The sequence below is a fragment of the Staurois parvus genome, unplaced genomic scaffold, assembly GCF_062004578.1.
Source record: "Staurois parvus isolate SC_StPar_1 unplaced genomic scaffold, SC_StPar_1.0 ptg001088l, whole genome shotgun sequence".
In the NCBI taxonomy this organism is placed as follows: Eukaryota; Metazoa; Chordata; class Amphibia; order Anura; family Ranidae; genus Staurois; species Staurois parvus.
In genome coordinates, this window is record NW_028318884.1 from 266802 (window position 1) to 287599 (window position 20798).

At 47.3% G+C, this 20798-nt stretch overlaps 1 protein-coding gene across 1 annotated transcript in view; it reads left to right on the forward strand.

The window, feature by feature from the left end:
- The window catches only part of LOC149440414 (netrin receptor UNC5D-like), a gene marked incomplete at its 5' end in the record, with an annotated part of 288486 nt that overhangs the window by 261134 nt on the left and 6554 nt on the right, over window positions 1-20798 (forward strand). Inside the window, 2 exons of the mRNA XM_089658665.1 lie at window positions 16442-16609; window positions 19212-19376. Of these exons, the coding sequence (XP_089514791.1) occupies window positions 16442-16609; window positions 19212-19376 (333 nt within the window). The remainder of the gene's footprint in view (window positions 1-16441; window positions 16610-19211; window positions 19377-20798) is intronic.

Genomic DNA, 20798 nt, shown 5'->3' on the forward strand with positions numbered 1-20798 from the left:
ATGGTCCAGTAGCAGATATATCAGGCAGGGATCAAGCAGAAGCGTAGTCAGGAAATAATCAAAGGTCGCTAGCAAATCATTGCAGGTTGGGATCAAATGGAAGCGTAGTTGAGGAACAAGCCAGAGGCTGGTAAGGAGTGATAGTGAAGCTATGGATGGCAGCAGATATGCAAAGGAGCAAGATATTGGCTGGAGAGAGCACAATAATCTGGCAAGGAAGTGCAGGACCATGGCTTAAATAGGACGTTCATGGGAGGAGCAAAGAGTTCAAGGTTCACCAGAAACAAGAGACAAGGCAAGGTTGACAGGGAGCTGTCGAGCACCTCAGGAGGCTCAGCAAGAAGAGATACTGCTGGACTCAGCAGAGGTCATGGGTTTAGATCCTGGTTCTGAGATTTTAGTGATTGAGTTTACTTCTACTTTAACCCTTTTGTTTGCATGAACCTTTTTTCACACCTGTTCTATACCAGAGCCAAAATGTAATGGTTTCCTAATGAATGGATTAATATTCATGATCACACGTTCGACTTTGATGAATCAGACTCTAGGCGATTAATAATCCGAAGCTTAGCCGCTTCTTGTAATATTCATTGGCCATGTGTTTTCTGCAGTTCCCCTTTAATATAATCACTGCTGTCAGCGAACTGCTGAGACTTGTGGGCAGGGAATTAGCCGCTGAACGCGAACTTCACTTTCTGTTATTCTATTAATTACTACAATTACCAGAATGTTATGCATGATGCCTGCTTGTAATAGAAACCAGCGTGTGGTGGAGGGAGCCAAAAATACCTGAACCACAATTCCATAGAATCAATATGATTTACACTGTGTGTGACGGTGCGGAGCCCTGGGGGAGCTCAGCCTCGATGTACAGCCATGTCTTCTCACCTTTCTGCTGCTACAAAGGCCAACTGTGTGTACAACACGCTAAGAGCAAGCGTGGCGTGTGAGTTACTATATGTTCCTGCAGCTTGTAGAGCAATCCTGGGGTGCCCGCCGCATGCGTGTGTCATTCTTCACACATACAAATCTGACAACCTTACATTTCATGGAGATCGTCATTTGCACTCCTATGGACTAACAATAAACCCAAAGTATAAATATCCTAACAAATACAATGAGATTTATAAAGGTGCATTCTATTGCTCCAGTGCCATCCAATGCCATGTACAGTACTTTGGGGCCCCCCATCGTTATTAACCATTTTCTAACCAATATACGTATAAAAACCACTCACTTTTACAGTGCTGAAAAGGGCCAGTTTGGGACAGTCCCGACTCTCCTGGTCCTCTTGGGTACCTTGGTAAACATTTGAGATGCCTTCTCAGAAAGGAGATGGAGGAACATCCATTCCCCAATCTCCACTGTTGAACCTCCCCCCCACCCTCCTTTCCCCACCTTGCTGCTAGAATGTGAAAACCATTTGCTTCTGTAATACTGAGAGTCGGCATTGAATTATTTTTATGTGCACTAACTAGGAGTTTTTCGGCCAGGCTTCTAGGGGGCTCCAATTGGCCTACAGGTTTTTTAATACCTACTGGGCCCATGACTGCATTGACTAGTCTCTGGAAAAGCTGAACTTAGCCTTTAGCCACAAAGTAATGCACCCAGGGACGAGGAGATCGATTTGCTCAAGTCAGAAGCAAATCTAGACAGCTGACTTGGAGCTGGGTATGCTGGTATTAGCAGTTCACTTTGCGGGTGAACCCAACTACTTCATTGAACTGGAAAAAAGATCTAAAGGACTTCTTACCGTGTCATTTCTGTGGTGAATATTGAAGGTCACCAAGGCTGCAGGACTCCTGTTTGGGGTCTAGTTGGACCAATAGAATGTCATTCCATTAGAGTAACCTTCTGTGCTCTATATGTATCAGAACCAGCATTCACTTTTTCAACAATTTGAGCTCCAGTAGCTCTTCTATTAGATCGAATTACACAGGCCAGCCTACCCTCCCCACCTCCATCAATGACCCTCCCCTCCCCGCCCCCCATCATTGAGCCTTTCCTCTCCATCTCCATCAATGATCCCCCCCATCTCCATCAATGAGTCATCCCCCCCACCTCCATCAATGAGCCTTTCCTCCCCACCTCCAACAAGGAGCCTTCCCTCCCCACCTCCATTATTGAGCCTTCCCTCCCCACCTCCATTAATGAGCCTTACCCCCCCACCTCCATCAATGAGACTTTCCCTCCCCACCTCCAACAGTGAGCTCTCGTTCTCCACCCCCATCAATGACCCTTCCCACCTCCATGAATGTGCCTTACCCTCCCCACCTCTATCAATGAGCCTTTCCTTTCCCACCTTCAACTATGTGTCTTTCCTTCCCACCTTCATCAATGAGCCTTCCCTCCCCACCTCCATCAATGAGCCTTCTCTCCCCACCTCCATCAATGAGCCTTCTCTCTCCACCTCCATCAATGAGCCTTCCCTCTCCACCTCCATCAGTGAGCCTTTCTTTTCCCACCTCCATCAATGAGTCTTCTTTCCCCACCTTCATCAATGAGCCTTCCCTCCCCACCTCCATCAGTGAGCCTCCCCTCCACCTCCATCAATGAGTTTTCACTCCCCACCTCCATCAATGAGCCTTCACTCCCCACCTCCATCGATGAACCACCCCCCCACCTCCATCAATGAGCCTTTCCTTTCCCACATCCAACTATGAGTCTTTCCTTCCCACCTCCATCAATGAGTCTTCCCTCTCCACCTCCATCAATGAGCCTTCTCTCTCCACCTCCATCAATGAGCCTTCCATCTCCACCTCCATCAATGAGCCTTTCCCTCCCCACCTCCATCAATGAGCCTTTCTTTTCCTGCCTCCATCATTGAGTCTTCCCTCCCCACATTCATCAATGAGCCTTTCCCTTCCCACCTCCATGAATGAGCCTCCCCCACACCTCCATCAATGAGCCTCCCCCCACCTCCATCAATGAGCCTTCCATCCCCACCTCCATTGATGAACCACCCCCCCCACCTCCATCAATGAGCATTCCCTCCCCATCTCCATCAGTGAGCCTTCCCTCCCCACCTCCATCAATGATCTTTCCCTCCCCACCTCCATCAGTGAGCCTTCCCTCCCCTCCTCCATCAATGAGCCTTCCCTCCCCACCTCCATCAGTGAGCCTTGGCTGCCCATAGCCCTGTCGCCAGTTGGGTGGTTTTCTTTCCTTGGACAACTTTTGGTTGGTACTGACCACTGCAGACTGGGAACATCCCACAAGAGCTCCATTTTTGGAGTTGCTCTGACGCAGTCCTCTAGACATTACAATTTGGTCCCTCAGATCCTTACTCTTGTCCACTTTTTCTGCTTTCATCACATCAACTTCAGAGACAACATGTTCACTTGCTGCCTAATCAATCCCACCCACCTTCAGATGTCATTGTAACTAGATAATCAATGTCATTCACTTTACCTGTCAGTGGTCAGAATGTTATGGCCGATCGGTGTGTATTGGACGGAGAAGTTGAGACGTAGAGATCGTTAAATTGACTTTTTTTCCAGTTTAATTCTATGCAAACTGGGATAATGAATGAGAGCAAACAGAAATCCAACCCGATCTACAGTTCATCTACATAATCTACGGGGAAGAAAAAGTCGTCCTCCATGATGACAAGCATACGCCGTGTAGTGCCCCGGGTCCCGTTCACGAGTCTCTATCCTCTTGATGGGACTCATGGAGGTCCCTGCTGAGGGAGATGTTTACTGAACTCACCATTTCCTGAGAGCTCTTCACTGGAGATACAAACATGAAGACACTTGTGAACAAGAACAAAGGAATGTAGAAGCCGAATCTTTCCCTGACGTCTCTTATAAATAAAAATAAATGCAGAACAGAGAAAATGTGAAGAAAATAAACAAAGCCGGATCTGCTCTATCAGCCCCACAACCTCACACTTTATAATCAGTTACAGTTTTTTTCCTTTTGGGATGAAGGTTTTACATCAACCACAGCATCACCTGCCTGGAGTTTGCATGTGCTCCCTGTGCCTGTGCGGGTTTCCTCTGGGTTCTCCGGTTTCCTCCCACCCTCCAAAGATATGCTGGTAGGTGAATTGGCTCCTGTCTAAATTGGCCCTATGTATGTATAAATGTAAGTTAGGGACCTTAGATTGTACGCTCCTCGGGGGCGGGGACTGATGTGAATGTACAATATATATGTAAAGCGCGGTGTAAATTGATGGCGCTAGATAAGTACCTGAAATAAATAAATAAATAAATAAATAAAAACTGATCATTGTCAGCACCCCTGTCAGTAGTAAATGGTTTATCTCATCCCTCTAACTGACACTTTGCCTGGACAGCTTGATCTGTTAAAAGGAAGTTGAAAAATAACAGAACGACTGGCAGGATCACCAGGTGAAAATATAGAAAATAAAACTAAAGCAGCCATCATGTGTAAGGATTGGTGAGCTGCAATCAGGGATGGACTGACAACTTATGGGGCCCCCGGGCAATAGGGGATCATGGGGCCCCTGCATCCTTGCCCACACTAAAAAAAGCCTATAAAAGGTACCAGGGGCATCTCATGGGGGCCCCTATTGACTCCAGGCCCTCGTGTAGCGCCCGAGTGCTCAAATGGTCAGTCCGCCCCTGGCTGCAATTTAAAGTTGTTCTACGGTGCATTCTATGCATGAAGGTAAAAAACGTTCTATATGCAGCCGCCCCCCCCACCCCCCCAATTCTTATCCTGAGCCTTAACGTGAGAGCAGTGACTCTCCCAGGTCTCTCCCTCCTCATTGGCTGCTGAAACATAGAAGCAGGAGCCCTTGGCTGCTGCCAATCACAGCCAGTGAGGAGGGAGCAGGGGGGGGGGTCGAGCCGTGCTATGTGTGTCTTATGAACACACAGAGGTGGCTTGGGAATGAGCATACATGAATGCCCCAGAGCAAACAGCTGGCTCAGGGGGCACTCAGCAAGGGGGAGGAGCCAGGAGTGCCATTGGAGTCCCTGAGCAGAGGAGGATTGGGGCTGCTCTGTGAAAAACCACTACACAGAGGAGGTAGGTATGACGTGTTTGTTATTAGTTTTTAATAAATCTTTGTTTTGGGATATAATACGGCTTTCAGCTCTTCTGCTGTGAAGTTTGAGGATGAATTGCCCCACAGTGCCTGCAGCTACAGGGGTCTGCAAGGGCATGTGTTAAAGGTACTAATATGTAAAGACGAGAATGTCCGCAGCTTGGCAGCAGATTGACTTGGAGCTGTTACAATGGAACATTCTACATTATTCAGTCTTCTTCTGACAAAGGATTCAGGTAACTTGCTGACACTCTTCCATATGTACTACGGATTCCTGCTGATCTCTTGTTTCTGGTCTTTTGAAGACGTCTTTCCTACCTTCCACCTATTCCCAGGAAGGTAAATGTAAACATGTCAAATCTGAAGCCGCCTACAGGTAAATGTCCTGAAGCAACTTACTGGGTTGTTTCATTTTCTTCAGCTGCTGTTGTATTCCTTTTTTGCATACGAGATGCTGACATATGTAGCTAAAACCCGAAGGTACGGCTAAGGGAAGATTAACAAGAATTCACCGTCTTCTACTGCAAATATGTCTGCTTTGTATCTCTAAGTGTCAGTTATTGTCCAGATCCATCCAGATGAATCTCTGTGTTCACCGTCTCCGTACTCTATAATGAAATGCAGAAATCATATGAAAAGGCGAGGAGAGGAAATCGGAGCAAAGTGCAGCTTCTGAGAAGAGCAGGCAGACCTTAGATTCATACTGTGAATGGTTCCACACATAACCCACGGCTCAAAAAGAAATAATATGTATACAGACTGTATATTTAGAAACATTATATATATATATATATATATATATATATATATATATATATATATATATATATATATATATATATATATATATATATATATATAGACAGCACAGTGGCTAAATGGTTAGCACTTCCACCTGGCAGTACTCAGGTTGTTGGTTCAAATCCCGACCACGGCACCACCTGCCTGGAGTTTGCATGTTCTCCCTGTGGCTGTGTGGGTTTCCTCCGGGTACTCCGGTTTCCTTCCACACTCCAAAGACATGCTGGTAGGTTAATTGGCTCCTGTCTAAATTGTCCCTAGTATGTGTATTTACAGGGGCAGACCGACCATTTGGGTACAAATCCAGACTATTCAAGGTTGGAGAACCAACAAATAAACTGACTTGAACCCCAGCTTCTGGGATAGCAGGTGACTTCATTGAGTAAATACGATCCCTCCACACACATTCCAACATTCCTTTTAGGGCACAGGATATGGCAATGAGGGCCTTGTCACTTCTAAATGGGAAAATGGTGCCCAGAGGAAGGAGGAGGGTTTGATGGCTCCCCAACCTGCAAGGTACCTTCTCAATGTTGAAGCCATATGGCCTGGTATGGTTCCGAGGGAAGAACACTCTCCCCACCCTCCCTTTCCTGGATAAGGGTCTGCTATGGCAATTGGGGGGGGGCAGGGGCAGACTAACCATTTGGAAACTTGGGCACTGCCCGAGGGCCCAGGGTCAGTAGGGTGCCCCATGAGATGCCCCTGGTACCTTTTTCATAGGCTTTTTTGAGTTTGGGCAAGGACACAGGGGCCCCATGATCTCCTATTGCCCGGGGGCCCCATGAGTTGTCAGTCCGCCCCTGGTTCAACTCCAACATCAAGTCCAACTCTAGCAACAACCTTCACCCTCCATTGTCTTGGACTGGAGTTGGGCCTACAATGGTCCTGGTGTTGCGTCTTATCCACCTCCCGTCCGGCCGCTGTGTATAAACAGCCTCCCCACCCCCTGATTGTGCGCGCTCCCTAGGAGCTTGCAGCACCACAATCCGGTGCCCACTGTTTCCTCCGGACACAGTGGAACACCGATCATCGTACGAGTCAAGATTATGTTCAACTCAGGGGCGGACTGACCATTTGGAAACTCAGGCACTGCCCGAGGGCCTTGGGTTAGTAGAGGGCCCCATGAGATGCCACTGGTATCTTTCATAGGCTTTTTTGGGTGTGGTTTGAGTGTGGGCGAGGACACAGGGGCCCCATGATCACCTATTGCCCGAGGGCCCCATGAGTTGTCAGTCCGCCCCTGACCCTGACACTCCACTCTCGGACAACCACGATCGATCATCCATAGAACGGTACTTCAAATTCCCCCTCACATAAAGTCTGCCGTGAAACGCAAGCCAGGCCTGGTCCCTAAATTTCAAGGGAATCCGCCCCAGATTAATCAAGCGTAAACCCTCCCGCATAATATGGCCTGGCACAGCTGGACTCACCACTCTGGATCCTGCTCAGGCCACTGATATGCAGCATTGGTGGTGGACACTGGACAGCGATGTGCACTCTCCGGCCTCCCTCATAGCAAGAGGAAGTTGTGTCCTGTACAGCCAGAGAACATGCAAATCTTCCCCGTCCTCCTGGAAATCTCTCTGCAAAATGCAGTTCAAAAGTTCTTGATGACAGTAGAGTCAGCACTGCAGGGCAGCAGCTATGGAGGGCAGCTGCAGCCAGTGTTTCTCTCACTCTCCATTATTGGCCAAGCACCTGGCCACATGCGCATTAGCAAACATGCATTGATGTATGCACAGTCCTGATTCTGTGCATGGGTGTGTGATCTGTGTTATCTTCGCACACAGACGTGTATGCAATCTTCTCGACAATGGACCTAGAACAGCTCAAGGAAACAACTACTGACAGATGACCTGCTTTATCAATGAAGAATGGGACTCCACATAATAATTGTAACACCCTCCTAGTTAGCTAGGGGGAGCTCTAGTTCCAATTGTTAGTTAGAGGCTGAGTAGCAGCCTGGGTGTGATAGCTAGCAAGGTCAAATTTGGGTCAGAGCTGAGAGGCTCTGCAGACCAGCTCTCTGGAATTTTCACCTGCTCTAAGACTTTGGAGAAAGTTCTAGAAGAAGTGGGAGGATGTGAGGAGTGGCTGGTCTGTACTCTTGGAGGATCTTGGCCATTCCCCAACAGGAGGCTTGGTAAGGGGCCAGGACAGCCTTTAAGAGTAACTGAGCCTGCTCAGCAGAAGAAGGGAGAGTTCTGATGGAAGATGGAGAGGAAGTGAGGCTGGAGAGCAGGAGCCAGAGAGGGGCTCACCTACAGGCAGAGGACCATGAAAGGAGGAAAACTTGGAACTTCACCGGCCCCCAGAGCGAGGACCACTTGTGTGACAGGGAAGGAGTGACCCAGCTAGAAGGCCTGGTACCAGCCACCAACCCACCAGCAACACAAGAGAAAGACTAAGTAAGTAAACCTGCACCCCCCTGGGCCAGAAAGGGGAAGGAGCACTCTAGTGGGCAACCAGATTAGCAACCACCCGGGACTCTCTCACTTTATCAGGCACTGGATCCCCTCTGCTCATGGATTTTCTCCAGAACAGCTGGATTAGGACAATCTAAGGTCTGCGGTGGTACATCCGGAGATGCTGGCTAGGAATCCAAGAAAAGGATTTTGCTGTTTCATGAAACTTGTGTATAGTCCCAGGAAGGTGTCCTCGGCCTCACAGATCCATTGGGGATCCCCTACACCCCTAACCTTATCCCAGTTCAAATCTCCCTAATAAAATCCACAAAACAAGCTCAAGGACTGGTTACTGTCTCCTGGATGCAAGTTAAAGTGAAAATGCGTGTTGCCTGGCTGTGCAGGACTATAGGAGGACCCAAAACTCAGCGACTCCTAAGGGGGAAGTGCTAAATAATAATAATAATAAAAATAAAGACACGTTAAAATGAATACAAGAAAACAGATTACATGAAGTGCTCAGAATCCAGCATCATAAAATGTCCTGAAGCCAGACAGGTCCTCTTGCAGGACGAGAAGAATATCCGATTCCTGGCGGTTTGTTTACAGAGACTCTTGTGTGCCGACTATTGAGGTGCTAACCTCGGAATTCCCGGCAGGTCAGGGCTGTCAATCAGCGCTCGCTATGCTGTAAGCCAACTGCCATCAAGGACCAAATGAAAAGTTCACCGGCTGCAACTATTGATTGTAGCTGAAATATGTGTTTCTTGTAACAGAAATGTCAGGATAGTCGCGTGGAAAAGAGCTGTCAAGGAAATTAGGGAGTGAGAAGATGTCGGTGCTGGGAGGACTGACCCTTTAATGTGCAGGAAAGGATATTGCTTTCAATTACAGCTCCAGGAGAGGCAGAACCAGGCGACGGCTTGTTTATGGGTTTATCTTCCTATGAAGAGATTGTTCTGTATGAATCAGTTCAATGGATTCCTAGGCAGACAGATCGGGTTTTCATTTCTGATGCTGTGCCACGATTCTGTGCTTTTCTAACGACTCTTTTCTACAGATTTCAGGAGGAGTGAAGCTGCGTTGTCACCGTCTATAGATGTCACAGGCCGAGGTAATTTTATGGTGTGACGCAATGAATGGAGGAAACCACTGATAGTCACCCATTCCATATCTGCCTCTGACCATGCTGGTGCCCTTTTAAATCCAATACCAGGGGGTCTCCAAACCTTTCAAAGGGCCAGATTACTGTGCTTCAGACTTTAGAAGGGCCAGATTGTGGCCATTGGGGGTAGAAAATGTCCTGAGCCCAGCATGAATGAGAATAAGCCTGCCATCATGGTTGGTGGTCAGTGGGAGGAATAGTGTCCCATCATTGGTGTCAGTGGGAGGAATAGTGCCCCATCATGGTTGGTGGTCAGTGGGAGGAATAGTGTCCCATCATTGGTGTCAGTGGGAGGAATAGTGCCCCATCATTGGTGTCAGTGGGAGGAATAGTGCCCCATCATTGGTATCAGTGGGAGGAATAGTACCCCATCATTGGTGTCAGTGAGGGGAATAGTGCCCCATCATTGGTATCAGTGGGAGGAATAGTGCCCCATCATTGGTATCAGTGGGAGGAATAGTGCCCCATCATTGGTGTCAGTGGGAGGAATAGCGCCCCATCATTGGTGTCAGTGGGAGGAATAGTGCCCCATCATTGGTGTCAGTGGGAGGAATAGTGCCCCATCATTGGTGTCAGTGGGAGGAATAGTGCCCCATCATTGGTGTCAGTGGGAGGAATAGTGTTCCATCATTGGTGTCAGTGAGAGGAATAGTGCCCCATCATTGGTGTCAGTGGGAGGAATAGTGCCCCATCATTGGTGTCAATGGGAAGAATAGTGCCCCATCCTTGGTATCAGTGGGAGGAATAGTGCCCCATCATTGGTGTCAGTGGGAGGAATAGTGCCCCATCATTGGTGTCAGTGGGAGGAATAGTGGCCCATCATTGGTGTCAGTGGGAGGAATAGTGCCCCATCATTGATGTCAGTGGGGGGAATAGTGCCCCATCTTTGGTGTCAGTGGGAGGAATGGTGTCCCATCATTGGTATCAGTGGGAGGAATAGTGCCCCATCATTGGTGTCAGTGGGAGGAATAGTTCCACATCATTGGTGTCAGTGGGAGGAATAGTTCCACATCATTGGTGTCAGTGGGAGGAATAGTCCCCCATATCATTGACAGGAATAGTGCCCCAAGGGCTGGATAAAGGCTAGCAAAGAGTTGTGTCCGGCCCTTGGGCCACAGTTTGGAGACAACTGCCCTAAACCAAAGGGAGATTTGTTGATTAAAGCAGAACTCCGGGCAAACACCTCTTCACATGCCCTTGCTGCTGATTTCCTACCTTCACTGGATATGTCTTCCATCTTCTGGCTCACTCAGTGGTTGCTCTGACATTGTCTATTCATTTTCATATCAAACTGTGAATTCTCTTTGGTTTCCGGTTTGTAAGACTGATGGCTGCTCTGCCTCCTATTCCACCAGCTGCCGGTCTTGGCACATCCCTTCTGTAGTTCTTCCTCCAGGAAGCAGTGATGTCATTCAGCCTCACTTGCAGTGGTGGGCGGAGTGAGGCTCTCAGACACATTCACCATGCACAGGCTCAGTGTACCCGCCCACATTCCCTGTGGATGATGGGAACTGTAGTTTCCTTTTACTGCAGAGAGAGAGGAGAGGATATGATGTCATCCCGGCTGTTACTCCTCCCCTTTGGCAGAGCAGATCCCGTTATCTTTTGAATTCCAGAGATGAAGTCATGGAAATTCAATAAGACTTTTCTCAATGGTAAGGAATTTCAATAAACTTTATTCAAAAATCTTCAACAGTGTGGATGGCATGTTTTTTACTTTTTACTATTTTTTCATAGTAGTATTTTTACCATTTGGGAGAATGAATGGAAGATCCGAACCCAACTGCTACAGTGGCAACTCCAGCCATATCTGATTGCAAATCTCCCATACACTGACCAATCTGTGAACAGGGATTGGTCCCAGATCAGCCATTGTTCCCAGAGTGGTCAGTGTACGGGTGATTGGGACTATCAATGGTTGCTGTCACCATCATGTAGTCCCCATGCAAGCAACACACTTTTCCAGACAACTGCACCACTGCTTGGAAACATTCCTGGAATTCGTTTTCTGGAACGCAGCGCAGTATCTTTGTTGCGGCGCGCTGGATGTCCGGAATGTCATCAAATCTGTGTCCTTTTAAGGCATTTTTTAATTTTGGAAACAGACAAACAAGTTGTTACTGTATGTCAAGGGAAAAAGGTGGTTGGTCAAGTTTCAGAATGGATTTCTGGATCAGGAACTCTCAAACACTTAATGCAGGAGCATTGTCGTGGTGGAGAATCCAAACAGATTCCTGTAACCTTTTCATTTCCCACATTTGAAGCCATCCTTTGCGGGTTTGGCTGCCCACTTCTTGCGTCATGGTGGACATCTTCCCGCCCCTCCTTAAACTGCCTATATTTATTTGGTCTCAGCCAATCCCTGGGGGTGAATGTCCAGAAGGTGGCTGGGAGGGAGCATTAATAGTTTGGGGGCTGGAACAGAGGGGTTCTTGTCTAGGGGGAAGAGATCCCAGCCTGAAGGGCTACCCCCCTTCTGGGCAGTCTGCTTCTTCATTTTGCTCATCAAGGTTCCAGCTGTGCTAGCTGGGGGGCCTATTCTACTGAACTATGCTGGAGCCGATTGAGGGATTTTCCTTGGAAAAGAAGAATTCACAGGAGAAATGTCTGGCTGAAATTGGAGGCATCTAACTATCCAAGGACATTTGTGAGTACAGACCGGTGTGTGAGATCCCAGTGACTATGAGCCGCCGCCATCCCTCTTGCATCTGAGTCAGCCTGTGCTGCAAAGAGGACATTTCTTATGGTGTCCCGGGGTTGACCAGCCCATTATTTGCTGCTGCAAGGACTGTGCTAGCAATCTTGGAGAAGGAGTCGGGTGTCCTCAAGTCACTACTTAACATTGCCGGAGTATCCCACTGTTATCCTGCACCCCTCCAAGTTCAAGCTTTCAATAAAGCATCAAAAAAGACACTCCTAGACCAGGGGTCCTGAATCAAAATACATGGATGTCCGATTGGTAACATTTTCTTCTATGTGAGGTTGTTACACCAGTGTTCTCAGTACCCCTGTATATCAAAATCCCCCATTTTCATCAATGTCCCCCACTTCATGTCACAGTTGTCCCCCCAAAAGTGATGTCCTCTGCCCCCTTCACACCACCCCCTCCCCCAGCCACAGTGATGTCCTCTGCCCCCTTCACATTACCCCCTCCCCTAGCCACAGTGGTGCCCTCTGCCCCCTTCATATCACCCCACCTTCCACAGTGGTGCCCTCTGCCCCTCTTCACATCACCTTCCCCCCCAAAGTGGTGTCCTCTGCCCCCTTCACATCACATTCCTCCGCACAGTAGTGTCCTCTGCCCCTCTTCACATCACCTTCCCCCAACAGTGAAGTCATCTGCCCCCCTTCACATCACCTTCCCCCACAAAGTGGTGTCCTCTGCCCCCCTTCACATCACCTTCCACCCAACAATAGTGTCCTCTGCTCCTCTTCACATCACCTTCCCCCCAACAGTGAAGTCCTCTGCCCCCCTTCACATCACTTTCCCCCCCAAAGCGGTGTCCTCAGCCCCCCTTCACATCACCTTCCCCCCCAAAGTGGTGTCCTCTGCCTCCCTTCACATCACCTTCCACCCAACAGTAGTGTCCTCTGCTCCTCTTCACATCACCTTCCCCCCAACAGTGAAGTCCTCTGCCCCCATTCACATCAGCTTCCCCCCCAAGGTGGTATCCTCTGCCCCCCTTCACATCACCCCCCCCACAGTTGTGTCCTCTGCCCCCTTCCCTCTGCTCTATCCCTTGGTTCCACCTCCTGCCGTCCCCTGGCACCATCCCTTTGTCCCACCTCCTGTCCTCCTCTGGGTACCGTCCCTTGGTTCCACCTCCTACCCTCCTCTGGGCACCGTCCCTTGGTCCCACCTCCTGCCCTCCTCTGGGCACCGTCTCTTGGTCCCACCTCCTGCCCTCCTCTGGGCACCGTCCCTTGGTCCCACCTCCTGTCCTCCTCTGGGCACCGTCCCTTGGTCCCACCTCCTGCCCCTCTTCACAGCACCGTCCCTTGGTTCCATCTCCTGCCCTCCTCTGGGCACCGTCCCTTGGTCCCACCTCCTGCCCTCCTCTGGGCACTGTCCCTTGGTCCCACCTCCTGCCCTCCTCTGGGCACCGTCCCTTGGTCCCACCTCCTGCCCCCCATTCACAGCACCATCCCTTGGTCCCACCTCCTGCCCCCCTTCACAGCACCGTCCCTTGGTCCCACCTCCTGCCCTCCTCTGTGCACGTCCCTTGGTTCCACCTCCTGCCCTCCTCTGGGCACCGTCCCTTGGTTCCACATCCTGCCCTCCTCTGGGCACCGTCCCTTGGTTCCACCTCCTGCTCTCCTCTGGGCACCATTGCTTGGCCCCACCTCCTGCCCTCCTCTGGGCACGCCCCTTGGTTCCACCTCCTGCCCTCCTCTGGGCACCATCACTTGGCCCCACCTCCTGCCCTCCTTTGGGCACCGTCCCTTGGTTCCACCTCCTGCCCTCCTCTGGGCACCATCACTTGGCCCCACCTCCTGCCCTCCTTTGGGCACCGTCCCTTGGTTCCACCTCCTGCCCTCCTCTGGGCACCGACCCTTGGTCCCACCTCCTGCCCTCCTCTGGGCACCGTCCCTTGGTTCCACCTCCTGCCCTCCTCTGGGCACCGTCCCTTGGTCCCACCTCCTGCCCTCCTCTGGGCACCATCGCTTGGCCCCACCTCCTGCCCTCCTGTGGGCACCGTCCCTTGGTTCCACCTCCTACCCACCTCCTAGTACCTCCCCTTTTATAGAACACAGAGCCAAGCACCATTTTGTGGTGGTAAGTAATTTGTATGGAATTTCAAAGGATAACAAAATATGCAGAGTGAATGTAAAAAGCAGATGGTTGGGATTCCCAGAATTCTGTGCCTCTATATCAGCCTATGGACTCCGGAGTTACCCTTTGCATTATTTAATTATTACTCCACAAATGTGTTTAAACAGAAGAAGAAAAAGCAAAAATAATAAAGTTATATTTGTCTTCTGAAGCGATGGCTCTTCATCTGGAAAATCCAATAACAGACACAGGAAATACAATATAAGCGCATCGCTCTAAACATCGGAGCCGACTTCTTGTTAAATGTAGCTAACGTCACCGGAGGGTATTAGTTATCGGTATCTACAACATCTTATATGCAGAAAGGGAATCTAATTGCGATTTTGAATCGGGAATAATTCAGTGAGTCGCTCCAGGACATTTACCTGTCGGCATTCTTGGGCTTCACATTTGCATTTACTTTCCTGTGTATGTAATTTAAATGGTAACAAAAGAAGTCTTAAAAGACCGATAAATCTAAATGGATACTTGATTTCTAGAAATCGGCTATTAGAAAGAATCACACAACCAGCCGGGTATTATGTCTGTAGGCTGTAAGAACGTATTATTTGAGAACCTATCTAGCCCCCCCCCCCCCCCTCACAACTTCCCAACTTCCATTGCACAGAGTAATACTGGCTGTTCCATGACTTTGGAGCTGCAACAACTGGCTTAGTTTGAACCCGGATGATACTTTGAAAAAAATCTCTTGGATTATGTGAACTATTTAGGCTTTCTTTTATCACTGACAGGGGTGCTTACAATGATCAGCTTTTGTATATTCAGGTAAAACCTTCATTCCCAAAAGGAAACTGTTACTGCAACTGCAATCTACTTTCTCAACTGCAGGTGGCATTGCAGATGGAAAGGAAGTCAAGAGAAACAATGTTCCTCTATGGTTTCCTGGGTTACGGGGGAAGCTCTCTGTTGGATGCTGCCACCCCATGTGACTCTGGTCCCTTGAAAACCGAACACATGTTAATGACACGGGTTCTGTGGCCGATTAAGGTGGTAATAAAACTCGCTTAGTGCCTTATCAGCATTGGATTAGCCCCAGAACCTGTGTAACTAATATGTGTTCAGTTTTCAAGGGGTGAGTTGGCAACTCTACTCTGGTGGCCATCTTGGTTCAGGTAGAGTCTATTCAAGTCCCTGGATCCCAGGTTTGGCACGCATTTTACAAGTAGCTAGCATAGGGACAGGTCACCAGTCTGTCAGGGAAAGTGAATAGTTGTAGGGAAACGTTCCAGACAAATTCCTTCCTGGAATCCTCCCATTTGGTTGCAGACTGGCCAGGCCGCATTCCACCCTCTGCAACAGACGCTGTCGGCACACTCAAGACCTGCCCTGTTTTACATTGCCGTGACAACCTGTGAGTGTTCCCAGTCAAGTGCTTTCCCAACGAGTTTGTAAGTTGAATTTTGACTTTAATACAACTTCTGTTTCTGCAACTGGTATTTACTGCCACCACACAATGCTGCACCTCCCAACATGCTTCTGAAGTGCTATCTGGAGTTTGGCTTTAATTTGTTGAATTTGCTAGTCTAACACTCCCCTCCCCCCAGACTGACAATGCTGCTGTCTAAAGGTGCCCCCTGTGCCCTTTCATCCAGAGTGGGGGCGCTCTAATACAGGAGGTGTGTTACTGGCCAGATCACCAGGTGAAAACAGAGGGAAAAAAAGACTGAAAAAAAAGACATTGCAGTTATCACATCTAAGGATTGGTAAGCTGCAATATATTACATTTTTGGATTTAATATCGCCTAGACAACCTCCGTGTTAAAGATTTTGTTTTTATTGTTTCGTTTTAGTTGAGTTACATAGTTTCATAGTTACATAGTTAGTCTGGCTGAAAAAAGACAAAAGTCCATCCAGTTCAACCATAAAAAAATGTATAATCCTACACCCACAGTTGATCCAGAGGAAGGCAAAAAAACCCAGCAAAGCACGATCCAATCTGCTCCTGCAGGGGAAACATTCCTTCCTGATCCCCCGAGAGGCAATCAGATATTCCCTGGATCAACGTTCCCTATAAATGTTATATCCAGTTATATTCTGTGTATCCAAGAAAGGATCCAGGACTTTCCTACAGCAATCCACTGAGCTGGCCACACCCAACTCTTGAGGGCGTCTATTCCTGGGTACTAGGGTGTAGCTGACAACAAATATGTTATGGTAAGAATTCTGGTTAGAATATATACAACGTGTTGACTGTCATTTTTGTTTTTCATTCCCAGTGAACGGCGGGTGGTCATCCTGGTTAGAATGGTCGGCGTGCAGTGTAAGCTGTGGTCGCGGAGTGCAGAAACGTTCCAGGACTTGCACCAACCCAACTCCTCTAAATGGTGGGGCCTTCTGTGTGGGTTCCTCCATGCAGAAGGTCAGCTGCTCTGTCCAGTGCCCAGGTGAGTTATATTACAAATAGGTCACCGTCTAGACTGTCCATGGGCAGTCTTATCTTCTTTCACTGTTCATTTGTTATCTAAACAGCTTAACAAAGGAAAGCAGTCGTCTTCAGTGCAACAAGTCTAATGGCATGTGCTTATAGCACAAACACTGTGTGGCCAAGAGATTCCCTCTGCAGGGTTACTTATTGTTATGGCGTCCTGGTCAGAAAAATCAGGTGGTGGTGTCATGGTGTGGTGGATTCATCCTGCCTTGTATCAATGGTTCAGGCTGGTGGTGGTGGTGGTGTCATGGTGTGGTGGATCAATCCTGCCTTGTATCAATGGTTCAGGCTGGTGGTGGTGGTGTCATGGTGTGGTGGATCCATCTTGCCTTGTAACAACGGTTCAGGCTGGTGGTGTCATGGTGTGGTGGATCCATCCTGCTTTGCATCAATGGTTCAGACTGGTGGTGGTGTCATGGTGTGGTGGATCCATCCTGCCTTGTATCAACGGTTCAGGCTGGTGGTGGTGTCGTCATGGCATGGTGGATCCATCCTACCTTGTATCAATGGTTCAGGCGGGTAGTGGTATCATGGTGTGGTGGATCCATCCTGCCTTGTATCAACGGTTCAGGCTGGTGGTGGTGGTGTCATGGTGTGGTGAATCCATCTTGCCTTGTATCAGTGGTTCAGGCTGGTGTTGGTGGTGTCATGGTGTGGTGGATCCATCCTGCCTTGTATCAATGGTTCAGGCGGGTGGTGGTATCATGGTGTGGTGGATCCATCCTGCCTTGTATCAACGGTTCAGGCTAGTGGTGGTGGTGTCATGGTGTGGTGAATCCATCTTGCCTTGTATCAGTGGTTCAGGCTGGTGTTGGTGGTGTCATGGTGTGGTGGATCCATCCTGCCTTGTATCAGTGGTTCAGGCTAGTGGTGGTGGTGTCATGGTGTGGTGGATCCATCCTGCCTTGTATCAATGGTTCAGGCTGGTGGTGGTGGTGTGGGGGATCCATCCTGCCTTGTATCAGTGGTTCAGGCTGGTAGTAGTGGTGTCATGGTGTGGTGGATCCATCCTGCCTTGTATCAATGGTTCAGGCTGGTGGTGTCATGGTGTGGGGGAGATTTCCTTGGCACTACAAGGTGGACCTAATAACGTTGCTAGTGAGTATACAGGAAGAGCTTGGAGTAGTCCTGCCTGCCACAAGAGACCTCAGTAGCCATGTGGGCCATGGCAGTGATTGCACCTCTAAAGCAGATAGATTTTCGCTTAATTTTTTTTCTTTTCCAATCATAAATAAGTAATCTGGATATCGAAGGTAGAAAGCGTTGTATGTGATTGTAATGATATTTCTATGTACATATTTTCAGCTGACTGAAGGATCTTGAATCATACTTATTATTCAGATTCCATTAAAAATGATTGATATGTACTATAGAAAGAATGTTTCAATAACTCAGACACATTATACATACAACAAACACAATGAATTCCATTACTGGAAACACAATAGAAATGCTGTTTTTCTTCTTTGCTTTGTTCCTGTGGCAGCTGCCTTTGAGGGAAAATGAGGCAAGAGCAACATTAACATAACCTTCGATGTGAGCGCTATAAAGTCTCCAGCGATTTTCCTAAACATGGATCTCGTCAGTTTCTGTAAGGTGGCTTGTTAATTACGTGAGTTGTAAAATCAAAAGGAGAACAGCAGAAACCGCGAAACTGAGAAAAAAAAACGTACCTGTTAAGGAAGGACTCTTCATATTCGTTATCCTCCTACTTCACGTATCCGCGTCGTTGGCTATACTTCTGCTCTACACGTGAACATAGATTCTGCAACATACTTACCTGGCATCTTGTCATGGAAATCTGAGAATGCCATTAATATGGATATAATACTCATGTGCCACCACAAATAAATACAAACACCTAAATGTGTTCCCACATCGATAAACCTCCCCAAGAAGAGTGCTGCGCCGCACTATTCTTGGGGACTGATGCAGGCCATAGACGGGTCGAATTTAAAAAAAAATAAAAATAAAAAATCGGTCGTTCAATAGGCTGACATTACCACCAACGGTGAAAAAAATTGGCCGATTTTCGTCCCGTCTGCGGCCGGCATTTAAATACTTCTCTCCCTTGCAGAGAGATCCGCTATTATATTTGACATGAAAAAGTATTGTGGTTGCAACAATTGATCTATTTGTATCCATTTCGGAGACAGATGTTTTTATTTGGATACAAATAGATACATTGTTGCAACCGCAAGACTTTTTCATGTCAAATTTAATAGCGGACTGGAATTCTTCTTCTTTTTCTTCTTCTTCTTTTTCTTCTTCTTCTTTTTCTTCTTCTTGCAGGTCACGGCTCATGCGCAGATTTTTTGATCAGTAAAACAATCGGCCGATTCTCCCATCATTGCCCGGAAAAGCGGCCGATTTTTTTCCAACTTTACCAATAAAGAAATGTGCCAAAACTCAGAAAAACAACTGACCAATTAACCCATTAATGGTGCAAAAATCAGATAATTTTTTTTTCAATTTTCGACCCGTCTATGGCCTGCATAAGAATGCCATTGCCGTTATATTCCATAAGCAGTGAGTGACGTGACTGTTCTGATTTGCAGTGGAAGGCATGTGGAAGGAGTGGAGCGATTGGTCAATCTGCAGCCCGGAGTGCGAACACCAGCGGGAAAGGGAGTGCACAATGCCACCAACTGGAAATGGAGTGAAACCTTGTGAAGGCCTGAACCAGGAGTCCGAAAACTGCACCAATGGCCTCTGTATTCAAGGTGAGCGATGGTTGTTGAATATTGTTCCCCGATCTCTGAATCTATTACAAACATAATGTTCAGTGACTGTATGACAATGTACTGTATGTACTATACATGAGCAATCGTACCATTTACATACATGAACCCTGTACTATATGTATGTACTATACATGAGCAATCGTCCCATTTACATACATGAACCCTGTACTATATGTATGTACTATACATGAGCAATCGTTTCATTTAGGTATATGAACCCTGTACTATATGTATGTACTATACATGAGCAATCGTCTCATTTAGGTATATGAACCCATGTACTATATGTATGTACTATACATGAGCAATCGTCTCATTTACATACATGAACCCTGTACTATATGTATGTACTATACATGAGCAATCGTCCCATTTAGATACATGAACCCTGTACTATATGTATGTACTATACATGAGCAATCGTCCCATTTAGGTACATGAACCCTGTACTATATGTATGTACTATACATGAGCAATCGTCCCATTTATATACATGAACCCATGTACTATATGTATGTACTATACATGAGCAATTGTCCCATTTAGGTACATGAACCCATGTACTATATGTATGTACTATACATGAGCAATCGTCCCATTTAGGTACATGAACCCTGTACTATATGTATGTACTATACATGAGCAATCGTCCCATTTAGGTACATGAACCCTGTACTATATGCATGTACTATACATGAGCAATCGTCCCATTTAGATGCATGAACCCATGTACTATATGCATGTACTATACATGAGCAATCGTCCCATTTAGGTACATGAACCCTGTACTATATGTATGTACTATACATGAGCAATCGTCCCATTTAGGTACATGAACCCATGTACTATATGTATGTACTATACATGAGCAATCGTCCCATTTAGATACATGAACCCTGTACTATATGTATGTACTAAAAATGAGCAATCGTCCCATTTATATACATGAACCCATGTACTATATGTATGTACTATACATGAGCAATCGTCCCATTTACATACATGAACCCATGTACTATATGTATGTACTATACATGAGCAATCGTCCCATTTAGATACATGAACCCTGTACTATATGTATGTACTAAAAATGAGCAATCGTCCCATTTATATACATGAACCCATGTACTATATGTATGTACTATACATGAGCAATCGTCCCATTTACATACATGAACCCATGTACTATATGTATGTACTATACATGAGCAATCGTCCCATTTATATACATGAACCCATGTACTATATGTATGTACTATACATGAGCAATCGTCCCATTTACATACATGAACCCATGTACTATATGTATGTACTATACATGAGCAATCGTCCCATTTATATACATGAACCCATGTACTATATGTATGTACTATAAATGAGCAATCGTCCCATTTAGGTACA